This window comes from Heloderma suspectum, chromosome 10 (assembly GCF_057233095.1).
Source record: "Heloderma suspectum isolate Gila_16-S chromosome 10, 16-S_ref, whole genome shotgun sequence".
Classification (NCBI taxonomy): Eukaryota; Metazoa; Chordata; class Lepidosauria; order Squamata; family Helodermatidae; genus Heloderma; species Heloderma suspectum.
In genome coordinates this window covers 29190366-29214655 of record NC_139467.1, presented here as the reverse complement: position 1 = coordinate 29214655, position 24290 = coordinate 29190366, and the positions used below count along the sequence as shown (strand labels likewise).

The 24290-nt window shown below is 46.8% G+C and overlaps 1 protein-coding gene across 1 annotated transcript in view; it reads right to left on the bottom strand.

The window, feature by feature from the left end:
• Window positions 1–2240: 2240 nt before the first annotated feature.
• The window catches only part of ASAP3 (ArfGAP with SH3 domain, ankyrin repeat and PH domain 3), a 127378-nt gene continuing 105328 nt past the window's right edge, over window positions 2241–24290 (bottom strand). Inside the window, exons 17-26 of the mRNA XM_084815717.1 lie at window positions 23614–23794; window positions 17307–17392; window positions 16421–16536; window positions 15195–15262; window positions 13153–13260; window positions 10343–10571; window positions 9447–9804; window positions 8363–8534; window positions 7865–7987; window positions 2241–5338 (exon numbers count right to left, since the gene is read on the bottom strand). Coding sequence (XP_084671843.1) covers window positions 5264–5338; window positions 7865–7987; window positions 8363–8534; window positions 9447–9804; window positions 10343–10571; window positions 13153–13260; window positions 15195–15262; window positions 16421–16536; window positions 17307–17392; window positions 23614–23794 — 1516 coding nt within the window. The 3' untranslated portion in view covers window positions 2241–5263. The remainder of the gene's footprint in view (window positions 5339–7864; window positions 7988–8362; window positions 8535–9446; window positions 9805–10342; window positions 10572–13152; window positions 13261–15194; window positions 15263–16420; window positions 16537–17306; window positions 17393–23613; window positions 23795–24290) is intronic.

Sequence of the window (24290 nt, the reverse complement as noted above, 5' to 3'; positions counted from 1 at the left end):
TACACTTTCTTGGGGCCTGGGGATGGGGGGAAGTAGCCCATGCTGCAACCCCATCACCATGAGGGAAAAAAATACTGAGGTCATGCTTGAGGCTATTTATATAAATTGATTCCCCCGCATCTACCTATGGACCTATTGTCCAGATCTTGTGAGATTTACTGGAGCCAAGTCAGAAACAGTGCTAGAGCAGAACAGGCAACGTTCTGAATGGTGAGATGCTAGCCCAGGCACTTCTCTAGAACAGAGAGAGTTTGCTTCCAAGGTTAAACTAGGACTTTTAGCTTGAGAGGCAGAGGGATTAGTGTTTCCCTGTGTGACGCACTCTCTCAAGAACTACCAGCCCGAGTTCCATGTGCAGAGGCAGGAAGGAGAGACGGCTGTTGGAAATGACAAAGCACCATTATAACGACATTGATCCCAAGGACAGTGACAGCCAGTATATCTACTGGCCTAATATATATATGAGTAAATGTCTGGTGTTGGTTCGTTCGTTCTCTCTCTCTCTCTCTCTCTCTCTCTCTCACACACACACACACACACACACACACACGTACGTGCATGTGTCTGGCTATAAATACAAATCAAGAAGCCTGAAACGAGCTTTAACAAGAAGCAAAAGGATGCCAATTGATCCTCCTATTTTTTTCAAAACAGACAAGGCCTTGCAGCAATCTGGCTCAAGAAATACCCTGGCTAGGACCAACCAAAAAGTCACAAAATAGTCAACAAGCTTTGTAGGACTTGTCTTCAAGCTAGAGGTTGTGTTATATCAAAATAATCAAAGGAGAGGTAGGCAGGCATGTTAGAAAATCCCCAGGGTGGGGTGATGGTGTAATTTCAGAATTAAAATAGAAACTTTTCAGTTGTTACTCATAAGATGGTATGTATGGGATGGGATTGTTGTATAGGTGAGGGAGGGGCTCTGCATTACAAGTTTTTACTGCCCCCCCCAACGATGCTGGGGCTGTGGCCCCATTGAATACAATGGACTTAGATTTCTAAGTAAACATTAAAGGGATTGCACTGGAACTGTTGCAGCCAGCTCTAATTGGGGGGTGGGTGTGTATTCATACGTACATCCCAACTAAGGTTAACACATTCATGCAGCTGATACAGCTCTAGGGCATAACGTTTCTGTTGCAATAAATATGTTAGTCTTTAAAGGTGCCACTAGGCCCTTTGTGTACGTCTGACAATTAGGGAGCATCCCTTTCCCTCTCACTCAGCTGCCCGCTTTTCTCGATTTAAGACAAGGCAATATGAAATCTACAAAACATTCAAGCATCAAATTTGGTGCTGGTAACGGAAATGCAACATCCTGAAAATCTCACACTTAAAAAAAATAGCAACAACAAATAAATCAAGCGTCTAGTCCTTAAGGCTGCAAAGATAGGCTGGGAAGTGTGTGGGCAGTGCCTGGAACAATCTCAGAAACTGAGGCGGCGGTTCTGTACAAGGTGCCCAATGAGCAAGATAATGCAGTGCTCTTTGCCCTCAGATGGATTAGCCAAAAGCAGCAGTGCGTGCAAAATTTAGGGGGGGTTGTGTGTGTGGTTTATACAAAGCGGGACTTGGATTTTCTCGATACAGAATTTTAAAGATATTAGCACACAACACTGCCTACAAAAGGCAGGAATAGCCAAGGTTCCTGCAAGGAGGAGGCTCCAGTTCTACAAGCAGAGTAAGTTGGGGTATTTGGGGGGAGAAAAACAAATTCCACATCTCACTCACAGAACACCAGTGACATGACTAGGGAGATCTTACCTCATTCACGATATTTGACCTAGAAGCAGAATGACAGAGAGACAAGAACAGTCTGCCTTTGTCTAGAAATCTTGCCTGCAGCTTCCATTCCCTTCATATATTCCTATTTCCTCAATCTTCAAGAGGACTAGAAGCCACTTTTTTAAAGAAACAAAGAAAGAGTTGAGATACTTAGGATGTCTTCTTTAGTGCCAGAAGTCAGGTTGTGTCATGCGCATGTACACACACACACACATCTGTCTTTGAGCATGAAAACATGTTTCCCAATCATCCCTTCTAGTTACTGCTAACATCACTACCCATTCAGTGGAGGCTGGTGGCGCCAATATCGGTGGGAAAGTGAATCCACTTTGGGTTTCAATCAGCTCCGCACCTTGGATAGCTCCTTTAGAGTTCTGACTGAAACCCAGAACAGATCCACCACCCTACTGACATTAGAGCCACCAGCCTCCACTGCTACCATTCATGTTTCTGGCCAAGTTTTTTCTCTGTTTTTAAACAAACAAAGCTGCCTTACTTGAACAGCTAGTCTTTCCCATATCCTGTGTTGGTGAGTTCCATAGGCATGTTGCATTCATAAGAAAGCAGAAAGACATGCACACAGCAAGCAGCACAATGCCTCTCGTTCCCAGGTCCTGGCTTCCTGGAGAAGAGAGTGCATGTGTGTGTGTTAGTTTGGTTATATGGACAATTCTTAATGAGTGGGTGGTCTTTAAAAACCTGGTTTTCCGCCCAAGTCACTTGGAAGGTTCTGTGCTTTCTAAAAGCAACATGAACCTATAGGCAGCAGCTGGGGGGAAACACACACAATGAATTTGGTTCTGGTTGTGATAGCAGCTGAAAAGGACTTCAAAAACAGTCTTTGTTCATTTAGATCAAGGTTTGGCCGTCCAGATAGTATGGCCTGCAACTCCCATCATCCCTCACCATTAGCTATGTGGGGCTAGGGCTGACGGGAGTTGCAGGCCAATATATCTGGAAGCCACAAGTTGCCCACTCCTGGCTTAGATCATGTTACATTTGGGCCTTGGTTGGATGCCATTTTGGAACTAGCAAAGCCTTTGCTGGCTAACACACTCATATGATTCATTCTTACTGGTGCTGGCTCCTGGTTTTTGAGGGCCCTTGGGTAAGACACCCTCAATGGGCCCCCCTCCTTCAGTGTGTCTACCTTTTCACTGCCATTGTCACCAGCTGCTGTTGCGCCTCATCCTCTTTCTCATCCTTGCTATCGTTTGCTTGCCCGACAGGCAGAGAGCCAGGGAGCAAGCAGGCTGTGGTGTCTAGCCTTCCTGCTTCTCACCATCACCGTTGCCTGGGCCAGAGCGAGAGGCAGGTGAACAAGCAGGTTGCAATGGCGAAGAGGAGCAAGTCCAGGGGGAGTGGGCCCACAGCAGTTGCCCGACCATACCCATCCTTGACAAAGTTCCAGATTCCGACTTTGCAAATTTCAAACTAATTTGCAGGGCGCTTCACTTTGAAAAAGGACTGACTCTTGAAAAAGATTGCCCTAAGCTTTCCACACACTGGGGGAAGGGAAGGAAATATGTATGGTGAAATCGTTTATCAGTAAAACAAGTAAAACCAGACTGGCAAATCTGAAGGTGAAGACAGACATCGTATTTAAAAGAACAGAGACAGTGGGTTCTTCACCTGCAGCGAGAGCCCAGGTTTACAAACTGCATGACAGACGTACATACCAGCAAGCTGAATGCTGGCTCAGCCATCTATTTGTGCTTTGGGTGAACTATCCACCTTTTAAAAATGTTTAAAGTGGTGTATGTACTTGGATTCATGTATAACTTTTGTCTTTTTTTCTTCTTCTTTTTAAAGAAACAAACACAAACGTTTTCAAAACAGTTACAAACTGACTCTGGTAATGGACAGAGAAGAAATGTGTTGGTGCCGTCATAGGCGCTAGCCAGTTGGCATCTTCCACAATTTCTGGCTCAAACTTAACCATGCTGCAGACACGCGCAGGATCGGTTTTAAAGGGCTTGACATGCAAGAGAGGAAAAAGTGCATTTGTACTCTTTCAAGGGCACATTCCAAACTGGCCATGCCACTCTAAAAAATATTGGGTCAGATCCAGACTTGGTTGGTTGCACTTAAATCCCATTGATTTCAAGGGGAATTAAGTCTTGTCCCATTGGTTTCAATGGGAACGAAGGTCAGTTCAGTCTGGATCCAAGCCCTTCTGTCCAAACAACAAAGGTGACAGCATGGGTAGCAGTGGGGGGGGGGGGTTACTCTACAGAACACTGAGATTCCATAGAAACGTCTCCAGAGGTCCGAAACTGGAAGACTGATGATGGTGGACAAGCTTGGCATTGCTGGCCCAAGACATTTTGCTGCCTGAAGCAGAGCATCAAATAGTGCCTTTCCCTGCCCCCCACTAAGGTCAACACTTCAAAAAGTCTTGTTGTACCATTTAGACATCAACTCCTCCCTCCGTCTGTCTTCTTCATTTGGACGGCAGTGGTTTCCATGGGATGGGGCTTTAAAAGTCATGGCTATCTTGAGAGAACGACACCCCTGAAAGGTGCCCGAATTCTGCAGCCTGAAGCAGCCTGCTTCACCTTGCTACATAGCAGAGCTTCACCGTGCTGCCTGTCCACCGTTATCAGTTCTCTCCAGTAATACACAGCTGCAGGTGGGTGTCTGGAGGACACTTCCAGTCGGCTTGAACTGAGGGCTAGGCCTCAAGGACCAAATGAGAGCCCCAGAATCCTCTGCAACATAGAGGTGTTGTACAGCAGACACACAAACGTTCTGCAGTGGGATGAAGAGGTACAGAAAGAGGGTTCCCTGAGGTCCAGACATTTGACCTCTGCTGGGGATGAGGGGGAGATGGATCCACAGGCCTGGGGCAGGAAATGCAGCAGCTCTACCCCTTTCTGAAGCCCTGCCAAAGGCTGCCTTCGTTTTCCACACTTCCACAATAGATTTCCCATGCATTTTCATTTTTTTTCTCTAAAGCAGGTCCCAGTCCCTTGTGGCTGTGGTTGTAAATGGAAACTGAGGTTGCTCCAAAATCAAATTGTGAAGCTAGGGACCTGGGTCCATTCTACAGCTGCACAGTACAAGCAAAGAATTTTCAGGAAGATGGGTTCTCTCGAGCAAGAAATCAAACAGTGGATTGGATGACTTTGTGGCGATGGAACCTCTGCGTCGAACGAGAAGAGTGTGCTCTACTGTCCCTCGGCCGGCTTAACTTAGATTAAAAGGAACCAAACAAAGCCCAACCAAGCAACATTGATAGAGATGTCCACTTCCACCTGGGGGGCTTCCATTATCCCTCCAGCTCCAGCTCAAAAGAACTGTGAAAGCCAGATCCCAATGGCTTCTTCCCAGTGACATCATGGAACTGAAGTGGATGGCATCCTATGGAGAATGGCGGGCTTTAAAGAGATCCAGCAAGCCTACGCCTCAGCGTGTGTCTGCAAAGCAGCTCCAGCTGGTTCATCTCCCCAGCCAATGGACATACACAATGGTCCCATCAGTCCTGCAAAGGGTGGACAAAGCTGGAAGGGAAAACGCCTGTCCTCGTGCCATCGCCTTCGATGAAACCAACCTGGAAGAAGAAACAAGAGGGCCAGGTCAAAAGCAAAGAAAAATGGTAGACATGGGATAGGCCACTGGGTGCTCTCCAGATATTTTAGACCACAACACCTATAATCTATGGCCATTGCCCATACTGGCTGAGGCTGATGGGAGTTGCAGTCCAAAACATCCGGAGGGCACCAGGTTGTCTACTGTCAAGGGCTCCTTGGAGGGCTCTCTCAGTCTAATCTAGTAGCCAAGTCCAGACGCAGACAAAGGGATTCTTTTCAAAGCTTTATTCTTCTTTTACAACTTACAACTCTACAGGTAGCAACTAGATCTGAGCAGCAGCATCCCTATGCCCTAAGTTGGAACAGTTGGTCCCCATTTGAAAGGCAATTACTGGCAGACCCCTGAATATAAGGACTAGGGAGAATCCCTCCCCTTTTCCCTTGGATCCTCTGGGCGCAACCGTTCTTTGAGCGCCAACCGGGCGCTACGCCTCCTTTCCACGCTCTCCATTTGGCGCCACTCTCTGCGTCTGCGCCGCACATCCAACCAGTCTGCTATCGGTGCTGGGTCACTCCCTGGACTGCTTTCTAATCTAGGAATGTGGGTGGGAGGAATCTCTGTCAGTTGCGGGCCCTGGGAAAAAGGGGTGCGCTCCTCTCCCAGGAGCGACTGCTCTTCCTCCGAATCAGAACTACTCTGGGATTCTATGGGCTCAGTGTCCACCCTGACACCTACCCCTGTGGTTGACAAAGAGGCAAAGGGCACCTGCATACGCAGAGCGTGGTTGACAAAGTCAGGTCCCAATCCCTGTTTCTTCCCATGGGAAAAGGCAAGAGCTGGAGCAGAAAACCCCCTGTCCTGCAGCTGCATGGGACCTCTGCTTCATCCTTTGAGTTTCTTGAGAAGAAACAGAAGAGAAGCAGGAGGGCATCAAAAGCCCACCACCACAGCCAGCAGGATCTTACAGGATCTAGAGCAATATAACAATGGAACCAATTACCTTGGCTGTCCCACACTAGAGGCATTCAAGACAAGGCTGGACAGCCATCTGTCAGGGATGCTTTGACTTGGATTCATGCATTGAGCAGGAGGTTGGACTCGATAGCCTTATAGGCCCCTTCCAACCCTAGTATTCTATGATTTTATGATTCTATGATTCTACATTCTGGTTCTCCTATATTTGCTCCAATAATATTCCACTTAATAAGATTAATAAATGGAAGGCATTCATCTGACAGCATATATCCCATCCAGTTCAACTTGCTATGCCAGAAGTTCCGGTGATATTTTTGTTTTCAGCTGGGATATCCACCGTTGCTAATCCTACACTGTAGAAAGAGGGTTTTAGACCCACTTGTAGATGGGACTGTATTCTCTGAGGGTACATCCCCCAAACTGACTAGGCAAAGCTACCCAAGTTGGCTTCTACTGACTTTTTTCACCTAACACACCACCTAATATGCCCAGCACCATTAATATAAAAGTGATCTAGCTTATCTCCATTGTGGGGTTCGGCACCTTGGATAATTCCTTTAGAGTTCTGACTGACACCCAGAGCGGATGCACAGCCCCACTGAAATAGGAGCCACCAGCCTCCACCGTCTCTGCTTCTGATTTTTTCACCCACCAAGGAACCTGTGTTTTTTGCCGAAGGATGGGGACGGATCCAGATACCAGCTGGGTATTATATTTTCAAAAATGGGGGGGGGGAATCAAGCATAGCTTCTTTCTGCATCCCGGCAGTCATAGGGACAGCCCTAGGTGGATCCTGAAAGCATCAGAGCACCTAGTCGAGTCCAGAGTTAATGACAGCAACCTCCCCGCTTGTTCCATCTTAAGACTGTAAAGAAATGCAGATTCCATGGCATCAATGCCAGCCAGCTTTCCCCACACCCACCTTGCTTTGTCTACCATATAGCCTGATGAAGAGACCTGGAGAACTCAAAAGCTTGCATGCTATTTTGTGATATTTTGGTTGGCCTAATAAAAGTATTTGTCTTAATATGGATCCTGACTTAACATTTCACAAGCAGGAAAGCTGATCGCCTATCTACCTATTTGTCTACCTGTCTCCACCTTTCTCCAAAGAACTCTTCTACACTACACTATTTAATCTGAAGATGAAAAAAAGAAAAGATAAGGAGTATGATCGTACAATTGTGGCACAAGCTCATTGCAAGCAGAAGATAAGCTTCTGGAGGGAGAGATTGGAAAATCAGAATCCAGGCTAAGACTCGCAACTCTTTTGCTACACCATGAGAACATTTCCAGGAGGCTAAAGCGGTTTCTTGGGAGGATCACCTCCCTCCCTCCCTCCCTCCCTTCCAGGGCTGAACCAAGATATTTTGCTGCCTGAGGTAGATGACAAGATGGTGCCCCCATACACAGCTCTGCTCTCCAACACCTCACTGCCATTCCCCACCCCTCAGCATCTGCCGCCTGAGGTGAGCTCTTCACTTTGCCTAATGGTAGGGCCGGTTCTGCTCCTAAAGTGTAAGGAAAAATGCTTTCCCTGCTCGTCCCATGAGGAAGCAGCAACACTCACCCAACTCTGCTCGTCCTCTTCCCGCGTCACCACAATCACCTCGCCTTTGGAAAAAGTCAGCTCCCGGGCTTTGTCTCCTTTGCAGTCGGCCAAAGCCATTACTCTCTTTGGCCGTCCCTTGGCCTGAGTGAGCCAAAAAAGTCATCTTCAGTTCCACAGAGCCACCCCTTTCCTTCCCCAACCCTCTTCCACGGCTGAACAGGTAGGGAACCACCAGCTAGCTTTAGTACAGGGAAAACTTACACGGTAGGAGCACACGGCATTAAGGTTGTATTACTCTGATACTTTTATCATTTTCTTTCTTTCTTTGGGGTTTATTTTGTGGTTGTTGTTGCTGAGTATAAACCACCGGGGGGCATTTGCCAGTTGGGTGATATACAAATCTAACTAACAAACAAAAATCAATGCCAGGCATGCTAATGCGTAGGTAAAAAGGAGATCCTAAGCCATGCACAAAATGCAGCAAGGTGGGACCGCTCACCCTCTCCCCCAACTCACCGGAGCAAATCTTCTTGGCATCGGCACAGGGGGAGGGTTTTGTGGCAGCATCACAGCCTTGCAGGAAGGCAGTTCTTCTGGGAAAACAGATCCCTGCAGGGAAAGGGGGGTGCCGGAAGATTTGCCCACCGAGCCACTACTGATCCGCCTGTAGGATCGGGTGCTCTCTGAGCTGCAGGGGAAAAGAAAGCAGCTTTGAAATCAACATGGCGGTGGGGAATTCCTTCACTTGCTGCTGACAAAATGGACTCCTCCTCTGCACAAGAATGGAACTTTCAAAACTAACAGCCTGTGCCGTTGTCTCCATCTTCCTTCTGACGTTTGCTTGGCTAATGCACAATACAACTGATGTCAACATCAGAGATGTGCATGCAACCAATGGAACTAGGGACCGGTAGCATTGTGAGAGACATGAATACCTGGCTGACAGCATGCCAGGGTGTGAAAGCTCCACTGCTATGACCTGGAAAGCCTATATCAGCTTGGAACAACAGAGACAAGAGACCAGCCAGGAACCCTCCAGCAGGCCTGGAGTTAACTGGATGCTGCTGCCAGTCTCTGTAAAATGGGAATATTCTTGATGTACCTCGTAGGCCTGTTGTGTGAATGAATATTGCTGTACAGCACCATGCCTGCTACAGAGTGCACAAATATGAAAGGGGGTGGGGAGATCCCAAGGGCATAAGGAGAAAAAACGAAACAAAGCCACATGGCGACATGGAAGGATGTGTTTAACCTTTCTTCCCGTTCCTATTTCCCAATGGAAATTACCTCCCAAGTTATTATTGACTGTTATGGACACAGGGTGCTGTGAGTAGGAAGCCGAGAGAGGGCTCAAATGAACATTCAGCCACCAGGCCTCTCAGAGCCTTCGCAAGGACCTGGCTTGATGGGTCACCATTAAGCAGGCCTGACATAAGAACAGGAGCCATATTCTAGATGATTTGGCTCAGGACACGTAAGGTGACAAAGCCAGCTTTGCTCCCCAAATGCAATATTGAAACCACACCTACTGGAAGCTCCTAGTAAGCTACAGGATGCTCGACTTTCAATCCTTTGAGCAACTGACACCTCATGGACTCACCTGAACTTGACTGGGGTTGCTTGCCCTTGTTCAGGAGAGGTCCCAGGAGAAGGCTGCAGCACTGCCATCTGATTGGGCTCCGATCTTCTCCGTTGGGACCCAGTGTTTGTTTCAGAGCAGGTTTCCCAGTAGGCTGTGCCTTTGACTTCCACAGAGTTACGGAAGCTCGATGGCTGCCGGGAGGTGCCACTGTCCAGCACACCAGGAACGCTGGAAGTGGACGAGTGCCGACTGTCCAGCACGCCAGGAACGCTGGAAGTGGATGAATGCCAACTGTCCAGCACGCCAGGAACACTGGAAGTGGACGAGTGCCGACCATCGGGGATGTCTGACGACTGGGATGATGACTCGGAGGAGTCTAGAAAGAAATGTAAAATGAGCCCTCATTCAAGCAGAAGGTCCAGTTATCTGAATTATGCTGGTGATGTCAAGAGCAAGTATTTAGAAGGAATCATGCAAAGATCATAGCATGTATTGGAGATATTATGGGATATAATAGCCCAATGGGTCTTAAAACAATTCTTCTTGGATCGATGGAGCTCCGACATACAAATTTCAACATAAAGGGTAGTATCCCATGTTAGTCCTACTTGGAGTAGACCCACTAAAATGAATAGGGCTTCAGTGAGTCATGACTAATGGAAGTCTTGTTCATATCAATGGATCTTCTCTAAATAGGACTAACATTGGATACTACCCAAAGTGTAGTTGACCCTGTAATTGCTGGGCTTTGCTTACCCTAGCGGTTGGGGCACTTTTGGGCCCTCCAGATGTCACAGGACTCCAACTCCCATCAGCCCCAGCCAATGGTCGGGGGAAACCCGTGGCTGTCCAACAACATCTGGAGGGCCACAGGTTTCCCCAGCCTTGGCTTGCCCACAGCCATCCTTGCAGACCTGATTTTGTCTTGGCGCTCCCTCTGGTGGGGTTCTTGATTGGCAATGGCGGGGGGCCCTCCTCACTGTGGAAGCTCCTCAGGCCAGGCCGCGAGGGGACCAGGATAGTCTCGTAGGTCTTGTTGCTGATGTCCATGCCGCTGCAGCTCCACCTGTTTGGGGGGAACAAGGCCGGCTGGCCCGTGGTTGGAGACGACGAGGACCCAAAGGACCGCTGCAGTGGGCTCACCTATCAGAGGAAGCAACAAAGCTGGTCTTTCAGCAACCAGAGACCTCCCAGCCTCCCATCACTACCTTGAAGCTCCTGCCTTCAACTTCATCCAGGTCCAGCCCTGACCTCCTACTCTTACTCGGTCCAACCCATCCCCAATGAACCAAGTCTGAGCTATGAGGGCCTCTCCATGGCTTGCCACACTCCAGACCAATGATATGTAGCAGAGAAGTTTTCCAGAAAATTTTGCAGTGTTTCATTTTTCTGTGGAAACCTTCCCATTTCGTAAGTTCATTACTGACAATCTGAGTTCACACAACACGCTAAGTTCACAACAGCCACTGAGTGTGGGTTGTTTATTGAACCGTGTGTTAGCATGTTGTCTGAACTGACATTTTCCTCAGGGTGGCTTGTTAACCATGCAGTGTGGCTTATTTTTCTCTAACAAGCCACCTTGAGAACCCATGGTTTGTTGTTGTGTTGTTCAGGGTGGTTAACAAGCCACCCTGCATGGTTAACAAGCCACCCTAAGGAAAATGTCCTGGATTCAGACCACACGCTATCCCACGGTTCAACAAACAACCCACAGTTCAATAAAAACCCACACTCAATCACTAAGTGTGGGTTAGCATGTTGTGTGAACAGCCCCAATGAATGGATGCAAATACTGCAAATACAATATTAGGCAAGCTTGACTGTTTCAAAGTAGTAGCTGAACAGTTGTCAGCATATTATGCACAGTTCTCCGAGTTGCTAAAATGTATTAGTGTATCAACAGTTTTCAGTACTCTAGTACTCCCCCCCTCGAAATTTAAACAATGTAAGGAACATTCATGCTACTGTCTTTAATTTTTTAACAATATTCCAATACAAAAATCTACATAATATAACATTAGGGCACAATCCTATGCATTTTTAGACAGAAAGAAATCATACAATTCCCAGCATGCCCCAGCCAGCATGGTTTCAAGGGATGCTCAGAGTTGTAGGACATTTTCTGTCTAAACATGCCTTGGACTGTGGCCTAAGTGAGCTTTACTTTCCCCCCTCAAATATTTCAAGTCAAGTACTTGTAGTGTATTGGGACAAAAAAAAATCAACTTGAAGTATTTTTTTAATGCTTTGTTGTTTACTAAATACGAGTAAAATAAACATGCTAAATTAGATCACTCCCTATGGCAGGGGTTCTCCAGATATTTTGGCCTACAACTCCCATCATCCCTCACCACTGGCTCTGCTGGCTAGGGCTGATGGGAATTGTAGGCCAAAATATCTGTAGGAGCAGAAGTTGCCTGCCCCTGCTCTAGGGCACCAGAAAATTTTCTGACACAAACTGAAAATTTCCAATGCAAATTTGCATTGGAAAAATTCCAGAAATTTTTCAAATTGAATTTCTTGGGGGAAAACAAAATCCGGGGGGAAAAAAACACCCATTACTCCAGATCACCTGGTGTTTGAAATGAGGGAACAAGCAGCTGTAGAAAGGAGGATGCACCTGGAGAACAGTGGGACATAATCAAGAGAGAGTAGCAGAGCATCCAAAGACCTCTGCTGGATCAAACCAAAGGTCCATCTAGTCGACATCTCGTTTCCCAGTGTGGCCAACCAGATGCCTCTGGGAAGTACTCAAACAGGACACGAGGGCAATTGCCCTCTCCTTCAGCTGCTCCCCAGAAACTGGCACTCAGGAACATACTGCCTTTAAACCTGGACATCTCATGGCTGGAGACAAAGTAGTAGGACAGAGAGAAATGGGCCAAGCTAGGCAGGTGGGGAAGCTGCGATGAGGTGACAGTCAAACTGTGACTGTGGCAGTAATGTTGACAACCATGTTGAAGGCCCTTCTTTGTACAGCAGGGCTGTTGAACCTCTTGCAGCCCAACCACCCAATTCCATCTCAGAGAAGCTCTCAGGGGCTGCATTCCAGTGGTGGGCGGGGCTGAAGGCAAAAGGGGTGGGGCCAGAACACCAACATACTTGAGCTTCAAGCTCGTACTGCCAGCAACTAAGCCTCAGGAGAGGCGCTTCAACCTTCCAGAGTGGGGGGAAAACTGCACAAAAGCCAGGAAACTACCAAATAATTGATGGGCAGGGGAAGGCGGTGTAGCTGTATGGGGAATCCTGCAGTGCCTAGTTTGGATCCCAGTAGGGCCAGATTTGGCCCATGGGCCTGAGGGTCAAGGTCCCTAGTGTATGGCCTAAGTCTGACCACGCAGGATGGGAGATCGGAGGGTTGCCAACCACAGAAACCTTTCTGCCAGGGCAACTCCCCAGCGGAGGCTGGTGGCTCTGATGTCAGTGGGGCGGTGAATCCACTCCGGGTTTCAGTCAGAACCAGTCAGAACCTTGGACAGCTCCTTTAGAGTTCTGACTGGTTCTGACTGAAACCCGGAGCAGATTTACCACCCCACTGAGATCGGAGCCACCAGCCTCCGCTGCAACCACCGGAAGGACATCTTTACCACATCTGCAGTCCTTCTGGATGGAGAGGAAGATGGGCGCAGGACTCGCACTGCCTGGGGGCAGGAGGTTAGAAGGTACAAGACAGAGAGAGACAGACACAGACACAGAGAGACAGAGAGAGCTCCCAAAACAGCACCTTTTCATCCAGCTCATCTTCACTGTCGTAAGAGAACTCCTGAGGGGCTTCCCAGTCATAATCCACATGCAGCTGGGGAGCCAACCTCCCTGCCTGGGCCTGCTCCAGCTGTAACAACAAGGACAGGAGAAAGACCCCCATCAGTTCACCACAGAAGAGGCCCCCCTTCCGCTGTCTTTCAAAAGCTGGGTCTGCAATCTTAAACAGACTTCCTAAGACGTAAGCCCTCCACCGAACACAATGGGACTTGCCTCGATGTAAACTCAAGTTCTTTCCATCCCAACTAGGAGGAAATTGGCAATGTTTTTAATAAATCTGTATGAATAATGAACTAAAATGAAATTCGCACCCATCCCTAGGTGCTGGTGCCACACGCCACTGCTGCCACCAGGATAAGCTGGCCAGGGACCATGTGGCAGTGAATTTCAAGGCTGAATTGGGATTTGGGCCCAAGTTTCCAGGTCACCATGTATTTAATGCATTTTTTACACTGTGTAAACTGCGTTCTCTGCCATCAATACCAACTGAAGTGATGCACAATCTACTGTAAAACCAGCCTTCTATTTAAGCACTTGCCTGGTCGCCAGACATGACAAGGAACTGCATGTAGGCGAGTAAGGAGGCTGGTGGAGGAAGGATGAAGCTCCTCGTCCCTCCTCTGACAGCTCCCAACAGGTTACTAGGAATTTTTCCAGGCTAGTGACCTTTGTATACAAAGCTGCATTTAGTCATCTTTGAAATAGATCTTTTGAAATCAATGGGACTTAAGCGAGTCCCATTGATTTCAAGGGGTCTTCTCAAAGTATGACTAAGCCTGGATTAGGGATGGACAAATATTTCAATTTTGGGGTCTCTCCTTTTCTCATCATTCCAGTCTTAAGTTCAGTTCCTCCCAAATTTTTTTTGGTTGTTTTTTTTAATGTTCACAGGAAAATTCATAAGCATTTTTGTGCACATTTCTCCTAATGCATTCATTTTTGTATGCATTTTTTGCAAAATATACACATTCTTTACAAGCAATTTTCCTAATATAATGAATTTTTGAACATTATTTTCCCTAATATGTGCAATTTTGTACACATTTCTTTAATTGGAGAACTCCAGCACAAAATTCAGAAAAGTGCACATTTTAAAAAAATAGGGTTCCAATTCACATAGTGGTTCGACAGTGCAAAATCAGGTAAATTCACATTAAAATGTGAATTGAATGAATTTCTCCTTTATCCCTATTCTGAATCCAACCCAATGTTTCCTATTTATGTATTTATTTATTACATTCTGTCTTATCTTTCCTCCAAAGACCTCAAGGCAGCCTATGTAGCTCTCTCCACACGTCCACAGGAACTCACAACAGCTCTGTAAACTAGATTGGACAGTGACTGGCCCAAGATCTCCCCCTGAGCTTCATGGTCAAGTGGGGCTTTGAACCCAGGTCTCCTCGGTCCTAGTATGACACTCTAACCAATACACCAAACTGGCAGTCAATGTCACGTTTCCCTTGGCCCCCCTCTTTCCTTAAGCACTCACACATACAAACAGAGATGCTTCAGTTTCATGCCTTTAATTCATTATAAACAGGTTCATTACAGATGCAAATCCTCGAAGACTCTCAGGCTACAAAGGAATGCCTCCAGGGGATTCAAATGGGAACACCGAAGTTGCCTGCAGTTTGAAGTGAGGCATGCTGGCTAGACTAACTTAGGAACAGTCGCCTCTCGTGCATTGCTAACCGGGTCGACTGTCTGAGCTCCGCCCCTGACGTTTCCCTCTTAGCTCTGTGCCGCAGTCTAGCATCTCTTAGGTCACAGCCCCCACTCTCCTCCTCCTCCCGGCTTCTCACAGAGGGGGGCAAGGGGGGGGGCTTCAGGTCCGGCCATCTGGGAGTTAGTAACCTGAGAAGCACGCCTACCCATATCTGAACTGGCTTGGGAAAATGCATCCCCCGGTTCTGGCTGTTCCTCTTCTGAATCTGAGCTGCTATCTCCCTGCGTTCGGAATCAATCCTGACAGTCAATGACAATCACCTTCTCACCCCCACCTACCAGGTCTTCACACTCTGCATGCTTGTACCTTCTTGCCACATCCAGAGGTGTTTCGCCAGCTCCATTTACTGCACAGGGAAAAGAGAAATAAAGCAAGCCTGAAGGAAGGGCCCAGACATGTGGGAAAAATGTTTCAGTTCTTCCCATGTGTGTTCTGAAACAGTATGTAGAACTATTAACATCTTGGGCAGCTTTCCCCAACTTGGTGCCCTCCAGACTACAACTTCCAGCATTCCTGATCATTAGCCATACTGGATGGGGCTGATGGGAGTTGAAGTCCAAAACATCTGGAGGGCACCAGGTCAGGGAAGGCTGTTCTTAGGGATGGTTACTTTACAAATATACTTTTTGAGATGGTTTTACCCTTAAAGGCAGCCTAAATAATATAAATAAATAAAGTTATTTACACATTTGATTGATATTGTATCCATTCCAGTTGCCCAATCTGACTTATAATGGACTTGTTCATTATGTTACTAATTTTATGAAACCATGATTTTTTCTAAGAATGGAAAACATTTCCTCGGAAAAATATAGCGGTGGAAATTTTTTCCAGTTGCATCACTGCCTCCTGTAGGATAGGAATGCATTTCAGAGTTCCAGGGCCGCTACAGAAAAGGCCCTGTGCTTTGTGGAAGCCTGCCTGACCTCCATACTAGATTGTTTCCTCAAAAAGGCCTCATTGCACAGTCTTAAATGCTGGTGGGGACAGAGGTTCATATGGGAGAATTAGCTGACAACCCCCATGCATATTAACTCTTTAACTAGTGACTAGGGATGTACAGATTTTGTTAAATCCATTCCGTCTGTGTTTCATGGATTGTCAGGTGTCTTTCATCATTTCATCTGCTCGTTGATGGAATCGGATTTTTTTTAACCAGAATTTTGTTCTAGTTGCACCAATTTGCATTAGCGTGAATGTGCATTAGTGCAAGTGCACATTAGCACTAATATGCAAATACGCAAATGTGCATTAGTCAGTATGAATTAGCGCTAGTTAACTAATACGCATTAGCACATTTGCACAAGCGTGCATTGACACTACTGCAAATTAGTGAAAATCCCCCCCCCCCCGGTGAAAAACCAGTCCACCATGGAATCTGCAGGTTGGATTCATAGAAATCCAAATGCATCCATTGTGGTTTTCTCTGACATCCGTACTAGTGACTCTTAGGTTACTACTACCAATCTATCTCCCTCAACTCCCAGCCACAAGGGCTACTTACCTGCGCTTGCTGAGGCCTTCCCTTTCAGCAGCAGCTTGATGCAGTTGGGCTGATTGTACTGGGCTCCATAATGTAGGGCTGTGTTCCCATCTGGAGTGGGCCTATCCAGATTTCCCCTGCAGGAAGATAGACAATGACAAAAAAATATATCCAGGTTTCATTGTAAAGAGAAAGTTTCTAAGCTTTCATGGCAGCAGGGAAGAACTTCTAAACCTCACCATACCCTCTCCTCCCTTCATTCTTCTTTTCTGTCATGCGCTCCCTTTCCTTAATAATCATTTTTAAAAAGGAAAATTTGCAGAATATTCCAAATCTTGGAATAAGTAATAGATTTTACACAAGTCAGACCTGCAACAAAAACACTGCAATGTATCATCCCCTCCTAACATGAGTGCTCTTGTTCAGGGTTCCAGATAGCCATTTCCTCCAAGCAGGGCATTCCGCTCTCCCTGCCTTCCGCCACTCCCAGTTTTCATTTTCAACTGACACATTCTGCGACTACTGAGCATTCTTAGTCTGCACTAGGCTGCTTTTCTCGTGTGTGTGTGTGTGGGGGGTGCCCCCTTAGGTGCTTGTTTTTAAAGCTGTTTTATACTTCTGCAAACCTCAAGGTTCCCTGAAGCAAACCTATCTGCCTTCCTTGTTTCTTCATTTCCCCTGTTTGACTCAGTTTCGATCTGCACCTACCACCTAAGTTTGCTATTAAAGGGAGTGAGATTAGGCCAAATTGAATTTGATTGCACAATTCTATGAGCAGTACTTTGGAATTCTGGGTACAAGGGTGCGTGTGCATGGGTGTGTATGTGTGTGTCTGAGACAGAGAGAATATAGAAATACACACAGCCCTGCCTATAGCTAGCAGAGAGTCCTCCAAACAAAAGCTTACCCGTTCTGAATAATGAAGTCCACCAGGGGGAGGGAGGTCTTGTTAGCATAGCGCACAGCCAGATGCAGAGCTCGTTCACCTTGTTCCTATTGGGGGAGCGGGGCAACAGAAGAGAAGCAGCAGTTTGCAAACTTTTCTGTGCTAAAGCTCTACTTTGATGCATTCAAGCAGCACTTTGCAAACCTTTCTGTGCTAAAGCTCTACTTTGATGCATTCAAGCAGCACTTTGCAAACCTTTCTGTGCTAAAGCTCTGCTTTGATGCATTCAAGTCAGAGCAAGTTAAAAACAACCAATCACGACCCAAGAAATCCAACATAATCTGCATAGCTGTGAAGGGGGTTGCGGGAGGGTTTCTGTTACTTACTTAGACAATGTATAACTCATCTGTTTCCCGCCTCCCAGCTGAGCAGAGCAGAGCAGAGCAAGCTGCTCCAGCTGGTCCAGGGACTACAGAAGCAGGCAAGCTCCCAGAGAGCGAGCGAACAGAGCGAGCGGACAGGGGGAGCAAACAGGAGTTGGCCAGGGGAGTTCGGCAGGGGAGGTCAAGGGGGAGGCCCCTAACATTTTTTTTTTAACTAACTTTTTCCCATTTATTTGTCTTGTAACACACACTTCCACACCAGTGGGACTCTGCTTTTAACCTCTACTGAGTAGAGGAGCAGGCACAGGCTAGTCTAGAACAATCACAAAGCTAGACACAAAAAGGGAAAAGGGGCTATGGAAGGACAAGACTCTCCAGTGGTGGTGACCTGCAAGGTGTGTGCCATGTTTGTTTTCTTGCCTGAGAACAACATGGCCTACACCTGCAACAAGTGCAAGTTGATCACGCTGCTGGAGGAAAAAGTAAGTGGACTGGAGCGGCGACTGTCAACCCTCCGGGGAATAAGAGAACACGAAGAGTTCTTGGACAGAATGGGGGAACTACAGCAGCAAAGGGCAGACCAGAAGCTTGAAGAGCAACAGCAAGATGAGGCAGAAGTGGGAAATGCTGAGGAGAAGAAAAATGGAGTAGAGGATACTCCTTGGAAAACGGTGACAGTTAGGAGAAGAAGAACTAGACGCCACTCTGCACCAGTGGAAGCGGTGGAGCTGTGGAACCGATTCCAGGTACTTGCAGATGAGAGTGGAGGACAGCCTGCAGAGGAAGAATCACAGGGGAACCTGCATGAGAGTGAGCAAGAGGCTAAAGGTCAGTCAAACAGAGGCGATGAAACCCAGGCCTACAAGAAGAAGAAGAGAAGAGTGGTAGTAGTGGGAGACTCCTTGCTGCGTGGGATCGAGACCCAAGTATGTCGCGAAGACCCGTGGACTCGCCAGGTATGTTGTCTCCCGGGAGGACAGATGAGAGACGTGACTGAAAGGTTGCCTGCACTCATAAAGCCCACTGACAGGTATCCCTTTCTTCTCATCCATGTGGGAACAAATGATACCGCCAAGCGGAGCTACGAAGAGATCACGTCAGACTTTGAAGCTTTGGGAAGGAAACTCAAGAACTTTGGGGCCCAGATAGTTTTCTCATCCATCCTTCCAGTAGTTAGAAGAGGGATAGAAAGGGAACGAAAAATACTCCGGGTGAATGACTGGCTACGAAGGTGGTGCCGACGAGAGAGATTTGGATTCTGGGACCACGGGCTATACTTCCTGGAAGATGGGCTGTTGGCTAGGGATGGGTTGCACCTCACAAAGGCTGGGAAGAATGTGTTTGGCCACAGCATGAAGAACTTCATCAGGAGGGCTTTAAACTGAATCCTACGGGGAAGGGAGATGTAAAGTTGGGGGTAACAATGGACGTAGGCGCATGCACTGCAATGGAGAGAACAGCGCTGATAGCGCCCAATAATAGTCTTCAGACACATGTAGGAAGAAAGCCAGACTATGAAGCACATGGTCTTCGATGTCTATATACTAATGCCCAGAGTATGGGAAACAAACAGAACGAACTTGAACTCTTAATACAGGAGGGAAATTATGACTTGATAGGTATAACTGAGACTTGGTGGGATGACTCTCATGACTGGAATACAGCAGTTGAAGGATATAACTTGTTCAAAAAGAACAGGAGGAACAGAAAGGGAGGCGGGGTTGCACTGTATGTGAAAAATACATATCTCTGCACAGAAATACAGGAGGAGGAGCTTGGTAGCCCCATCGAGAGCATCTGGGTTGAAATAAATGGAGCAAAGAATAAAAGGAACCTGGTGGTCGGAGTCTACTACCGGCCACCCAATCAAGGAGAAGCCAAGGATGAAACTTTTGAAAAGCAAATAGCCAATGTTTTAAGGAAGCATGATGTAGTAGTAATGGGGGACTTCAATTTCCCCGATATTTGTTGGGAGACAAATTCTGCAAAACATGGCCCCTCCAGGAAATTCCTGACTTGTGTGGCGGATAACTTCCTCCTACAGAAAGTAGAGGAAGGAACTAGAGGATCGGCTATCCTTGACTTGATCCTAACCAACAGAGATGACTTAGTGGATAAAGTAGCAGTTACAGGAACTCTGGGGGAAAGTGACCATGTTGTACTTGAGTTCTTGGTTCTAAGGGAAGCAAAAGCCGAGTGTACTCAAACGCGTACCCTGGATTTTAGGAAAGCTGATTTTAATAAACTCAGAACAATGATCAGTAAGGTCCCATGGCAAACAATGCTAGCGAGAAAAGGAGTCCAAGATGGGTGGGAACTTTTAAAAAAGGAAATTCTCAAGGCACAATCACAAACAATTCCAACAAGAAGAAAAGGTGGAAGACAACAGAAGAAGCCAATGTGGCTTCACAAAAAGCTTAGGGATGACCTGAAAACAAAAAAGGACACATATAGGAAGTGGAAAGAAGGCCAAGTAACAAAGGAAGAGTACAGGCAGGTAGCACAGAATTGCAGGGATGGCGTCAGGAAGGCTAAAGCGGAGAACGAGGTGAGGTTAGTGAGGGATGCTAAAAACAACAAAAAGGCTTTCTTCAGCTACGTGCATAGTAAAAGGCAGAGGAAAGAAATGGTTGTTCAGCTATTAAATAAGGATGGCAAAATGATAACAGATGACAAAGAAAAGGCAGAGGTGCTCAATTCCTACTTTGGCTCAGTCTTCTCCCAAAAGAGGGTCTATGACCCCCCTAGCAAAGGCGAAGTACAGGCTGAAGGGGCAGGATTGCAGCTTGAGATCGACAGGCATATGGTCAAGGAACACCTCATTACTTTGAATGAGTTCAAATCTCCAGGGCCAGATGAACTGCATCCTAGAGTAAAAAAGGAACTGGCAGAAGAACTCTCAGAACCGCTGTCTATTCTCTTTGAGAAATCATGGAGGACCGGGGAAGTGCCAGATGACTGGAGGAGGGCTAACGTTGTCCCTATCTTCAAAAAGGGTAAAAAGGAGGAACCTGGGAACTACAGACCAGTCAGTCTGACATCAATCCCTGGGAAAATTCTGGAGCAGATCATAAAGCAATCCATCTGGAAGCACCTTGACAACAATGCCGTGATTACTCGAAGCCAACATGGATTTGTCAAAAACAAGTCCTGCCAGACAAACCTGATCTCATTTTTTGATCAAGTCACCTCCCTTGTAGACCATGGGAATGCTGTAGACATCATATACCTTGACTTCAGCAAAGCTTTCGACAAAGTGCCCCATGATATCCTGATGAGCAAACTTGCTCGAAGTGGGCTAGATGAAACAACGATCATGTGGATCCACAGTTGGCTACAGAATCGGACTCAAAGAGTGCTTATTAATGGGACCTTCTCAAGCTGGGGAGAGGTAATGAGTGGGGTACCGCAGGGCTCAGTCCTGGGCCCAGTGCTCTTCAACATTTTTATTAATGACTTGGAGGAGGAGGTGCAGGGAATGCTGATCAAATTTGCAGATGACACAAAACTGGGAGGGATAGCTAATACTTTGGAAGACAGAAACAAAATTCAAAGTGATCTGGATAGACTGGAGTGCTGGGCAGAAAACAACAGAATGGCATTTAATAGGGACAAATGCCAAGTTCTGCACCTAGGAAAAAGAAACCAAATGCACAGTTACAAGATGGGGGATACGTGGCTCAACCACACTACGAGCGAGAAGGATCTTGGAATTGTTGTCGATCACAAGCTGAATATGAGCCAACAATGTGATGTGGCTGCAAAAAAGGCAAATGCTATTTTGGGCTGCATTCATAGAAGCATCGCTTCCAAATCACGGGAAGTACTAGTTCCCCTCTACTCAGCACTGGTTAGGCCTCATCTGGAGTACTGTGTCCAGTTCTGGGCACCACACTTTAAGAAGGATGCAGACAAGCTGGAGAGGGTTCAAAGGAGGGCAACAAAGATGATCAGGGGACTGGAAACAAAGCCCTATGAAGAGAGACTGAAAGAACTGGGCATGTTTAGCCTTGAGAAGAGAAGACTGAGGGGAGATATGATAGCACTCTTCAAGTACTTGAAAGGTTGTCACAGAGAAGAAGGCCAGGATCTCTTCTTGATCATCCCAGAGTGCAGGACACGGAATAATGGGCTCAAGTTACAGGAAGCCAGATTCCGGCTGAACATCAGGAAAAACTTCCTGAGTGTCAGAGCAATACGGCAATGGAACCAATTACCTGGGGAGGTGGTGGGCTCTCCCACACTGGATGCCTTTAAGATGAGGCTGGACAGCCATTTGTCAGGGATGCTCTGACTTGGATTCCTGCATTGAGCAGGGGGTTGGACTCGATGGCCTTGTAGGCCCCTTCCAACCCTACTATTCTATGATTCTATGATTCTATGATTCTATCTTTCAACAGTGATTGTTAAGGTGGGGGACAACAATGACACCTCAAAACATTAATAAAACCAGCAGAAGTGGGAGAGGATAAGCAGAAAATTAAAAAGGTCTTTCTACATAGGGCCAAGTGTCTGAAACCAGCTAAACTCAAGAGGCAACTGATTCCATGGAGCTGGATCCAAACTTAGGCATACTTAGTATAGGGAATTAGGTTAGTCATGACTCATGTAAGTCCCCTTGATTCCAATGGGACTACTCTAAGAATGACTATGCCTGGATCCAATCCATACCTTGGAGGCTGCCACCAAGAATGCCCACTCCACAGTGGCCACCGACTCGATATATATGGAAGCACAAAAAGGTTTTCTGTGTTAGATCATGAAGAATGGGGAGATATGTATGGGAGTTAACTTACTGCAGTTTCCTTAGAAGATAGAAAACCAATCAAAGGCCCAAGGCAGTGAACTTCAGCCAGGGTTTATACCAAATGGTAGCTCAGGGTCTGCTTTATGACACTCAACACCCACTCATGACACATTAAACTGGAAGTCCTGTTCCTTCCCTTGTGCATCAGCCCAGGTCTATGCTCCAAACAGGGCTTATTTCATGTGTCTGGATGCAGAGTCACAAGAGTTGGATGGGACTCGGTGTGATCAGGTCCCACTTTCCTCCCTAAGTTAGAGCCACCCACATACAAATCAACTTGCACAGCCCACATCCACAGTGTTCCGCAAGTAAAAATGGGTGTGCCATGTTAAGATGCTGCCAAAGCGACAGCCCCAGAAAGCTCAAGTGAGAGAGCCAAGCCATAAGATAGAGGGAAAACCCAAATGTCTTTCCGGGTTGGTAGCTTCTCCATAACTTTCTAATTCCAAACGGAGCAAATGGTCAGAAAGCTAGTAATCTGTTATAGAATTTGGCCTCCCGGGAATCTTGACTTGTATAGAATAAAGGTTTGTAGTCCTCATGATTGGCGAGAGAGAGAAAAAAGTCTGCTAATGTTTACAACGTAACGGCCATATTTTAAAAACACTACAAATGGATGTGCCCATACACCAGGAGTGGGCAACACATTAGCTTCATAGCTCCTATGGAGTGTGAAAATGGTTAAATTTAGCTTGAAAATAAGCTAACTTTAACCATTATAGTGTTCTATAGCAGTACAGAGTGGTTTGCTGCTGAATTTCAATAGCATAGCGGCAATTTTGGCACATTTTTTGGTTGGAGGGGGATGCGTCATGGACTGCGGCCCACAGTTGCCAGCAAAAATGGTCCCTGGACCTCTGGACATTATCCACCCCTGCCATACACTATCCTAAAGATGCATGGCAGCTGAGACCAGACACCAGCAGCTAAGGGAACAGGTAGTGTGCACGATTAGACACTATCCCTGGGGATCAGATCAGGAGGTGGGGGCTGACTAACCCAGTGGTTTAAAGACAATCGCACTGCTCTAAAAGGGAATCCACCGTCGCTGTATGCTGGCTAGCGCTGAACGCTCTATTTAGAAGCAGCAACATTTATATACACCTCTCCTTCTCTTTCCCCATTTTGTTCCACTTACCTGTCCTTCAGGGCTGGCTAGAGGTTTGGAGAGATCATGACCCTCTGCAAACGCCTGAAGCAGCGCCAAGAGATCCCTGCTCCGGATGGCTTCCCAGAGACGGCAAGGCTCATCCCTGGCAGCTTTGTGAACGTACTTGCGCTCCATGTACTTGGCCATGATGAATTCCTTCCGGGCATTCCTGCACGAGGGAAAAGGAAGAGGTTGGAAATCATTGTGCTTGTTGACCTCAAAGGTAGTCATAAGGATATAAAAAAGAGCCCTGATGGATCAGACCAAAGATCCATCTAGGATCTTTAGGTTAGGCTGGGGAAGCCTCTCCTAGCCTCTAAGGCTGCTAAGGTAGTCTAGAATGTATATGAACAATGCCTGCGGAAGCATTGAGCAGGGGAAAGGGAGGGCTGGGATGAGTAGGATTTCTAATCACTGTGGGGAAGGACATTAGCATCGTCTGCAGCAAAACCAGAATTGTGCATAATTTCGGTCACAGAGTTCAGCTTTTCCTAGCGCAGAATTTTGATTATTTTAAAAATAAATAATTGCAGAAGGTATATATAGCCGTAGACATGCCAGAGAACCCTACGCATGTTTTCTGCTGTTGCTGACAGCCAGCTCAGCTTTCCTCAAAGTCTACCTTCTATAGGACCAGGCTGTGCCACCACATGCTACGTCCTGAG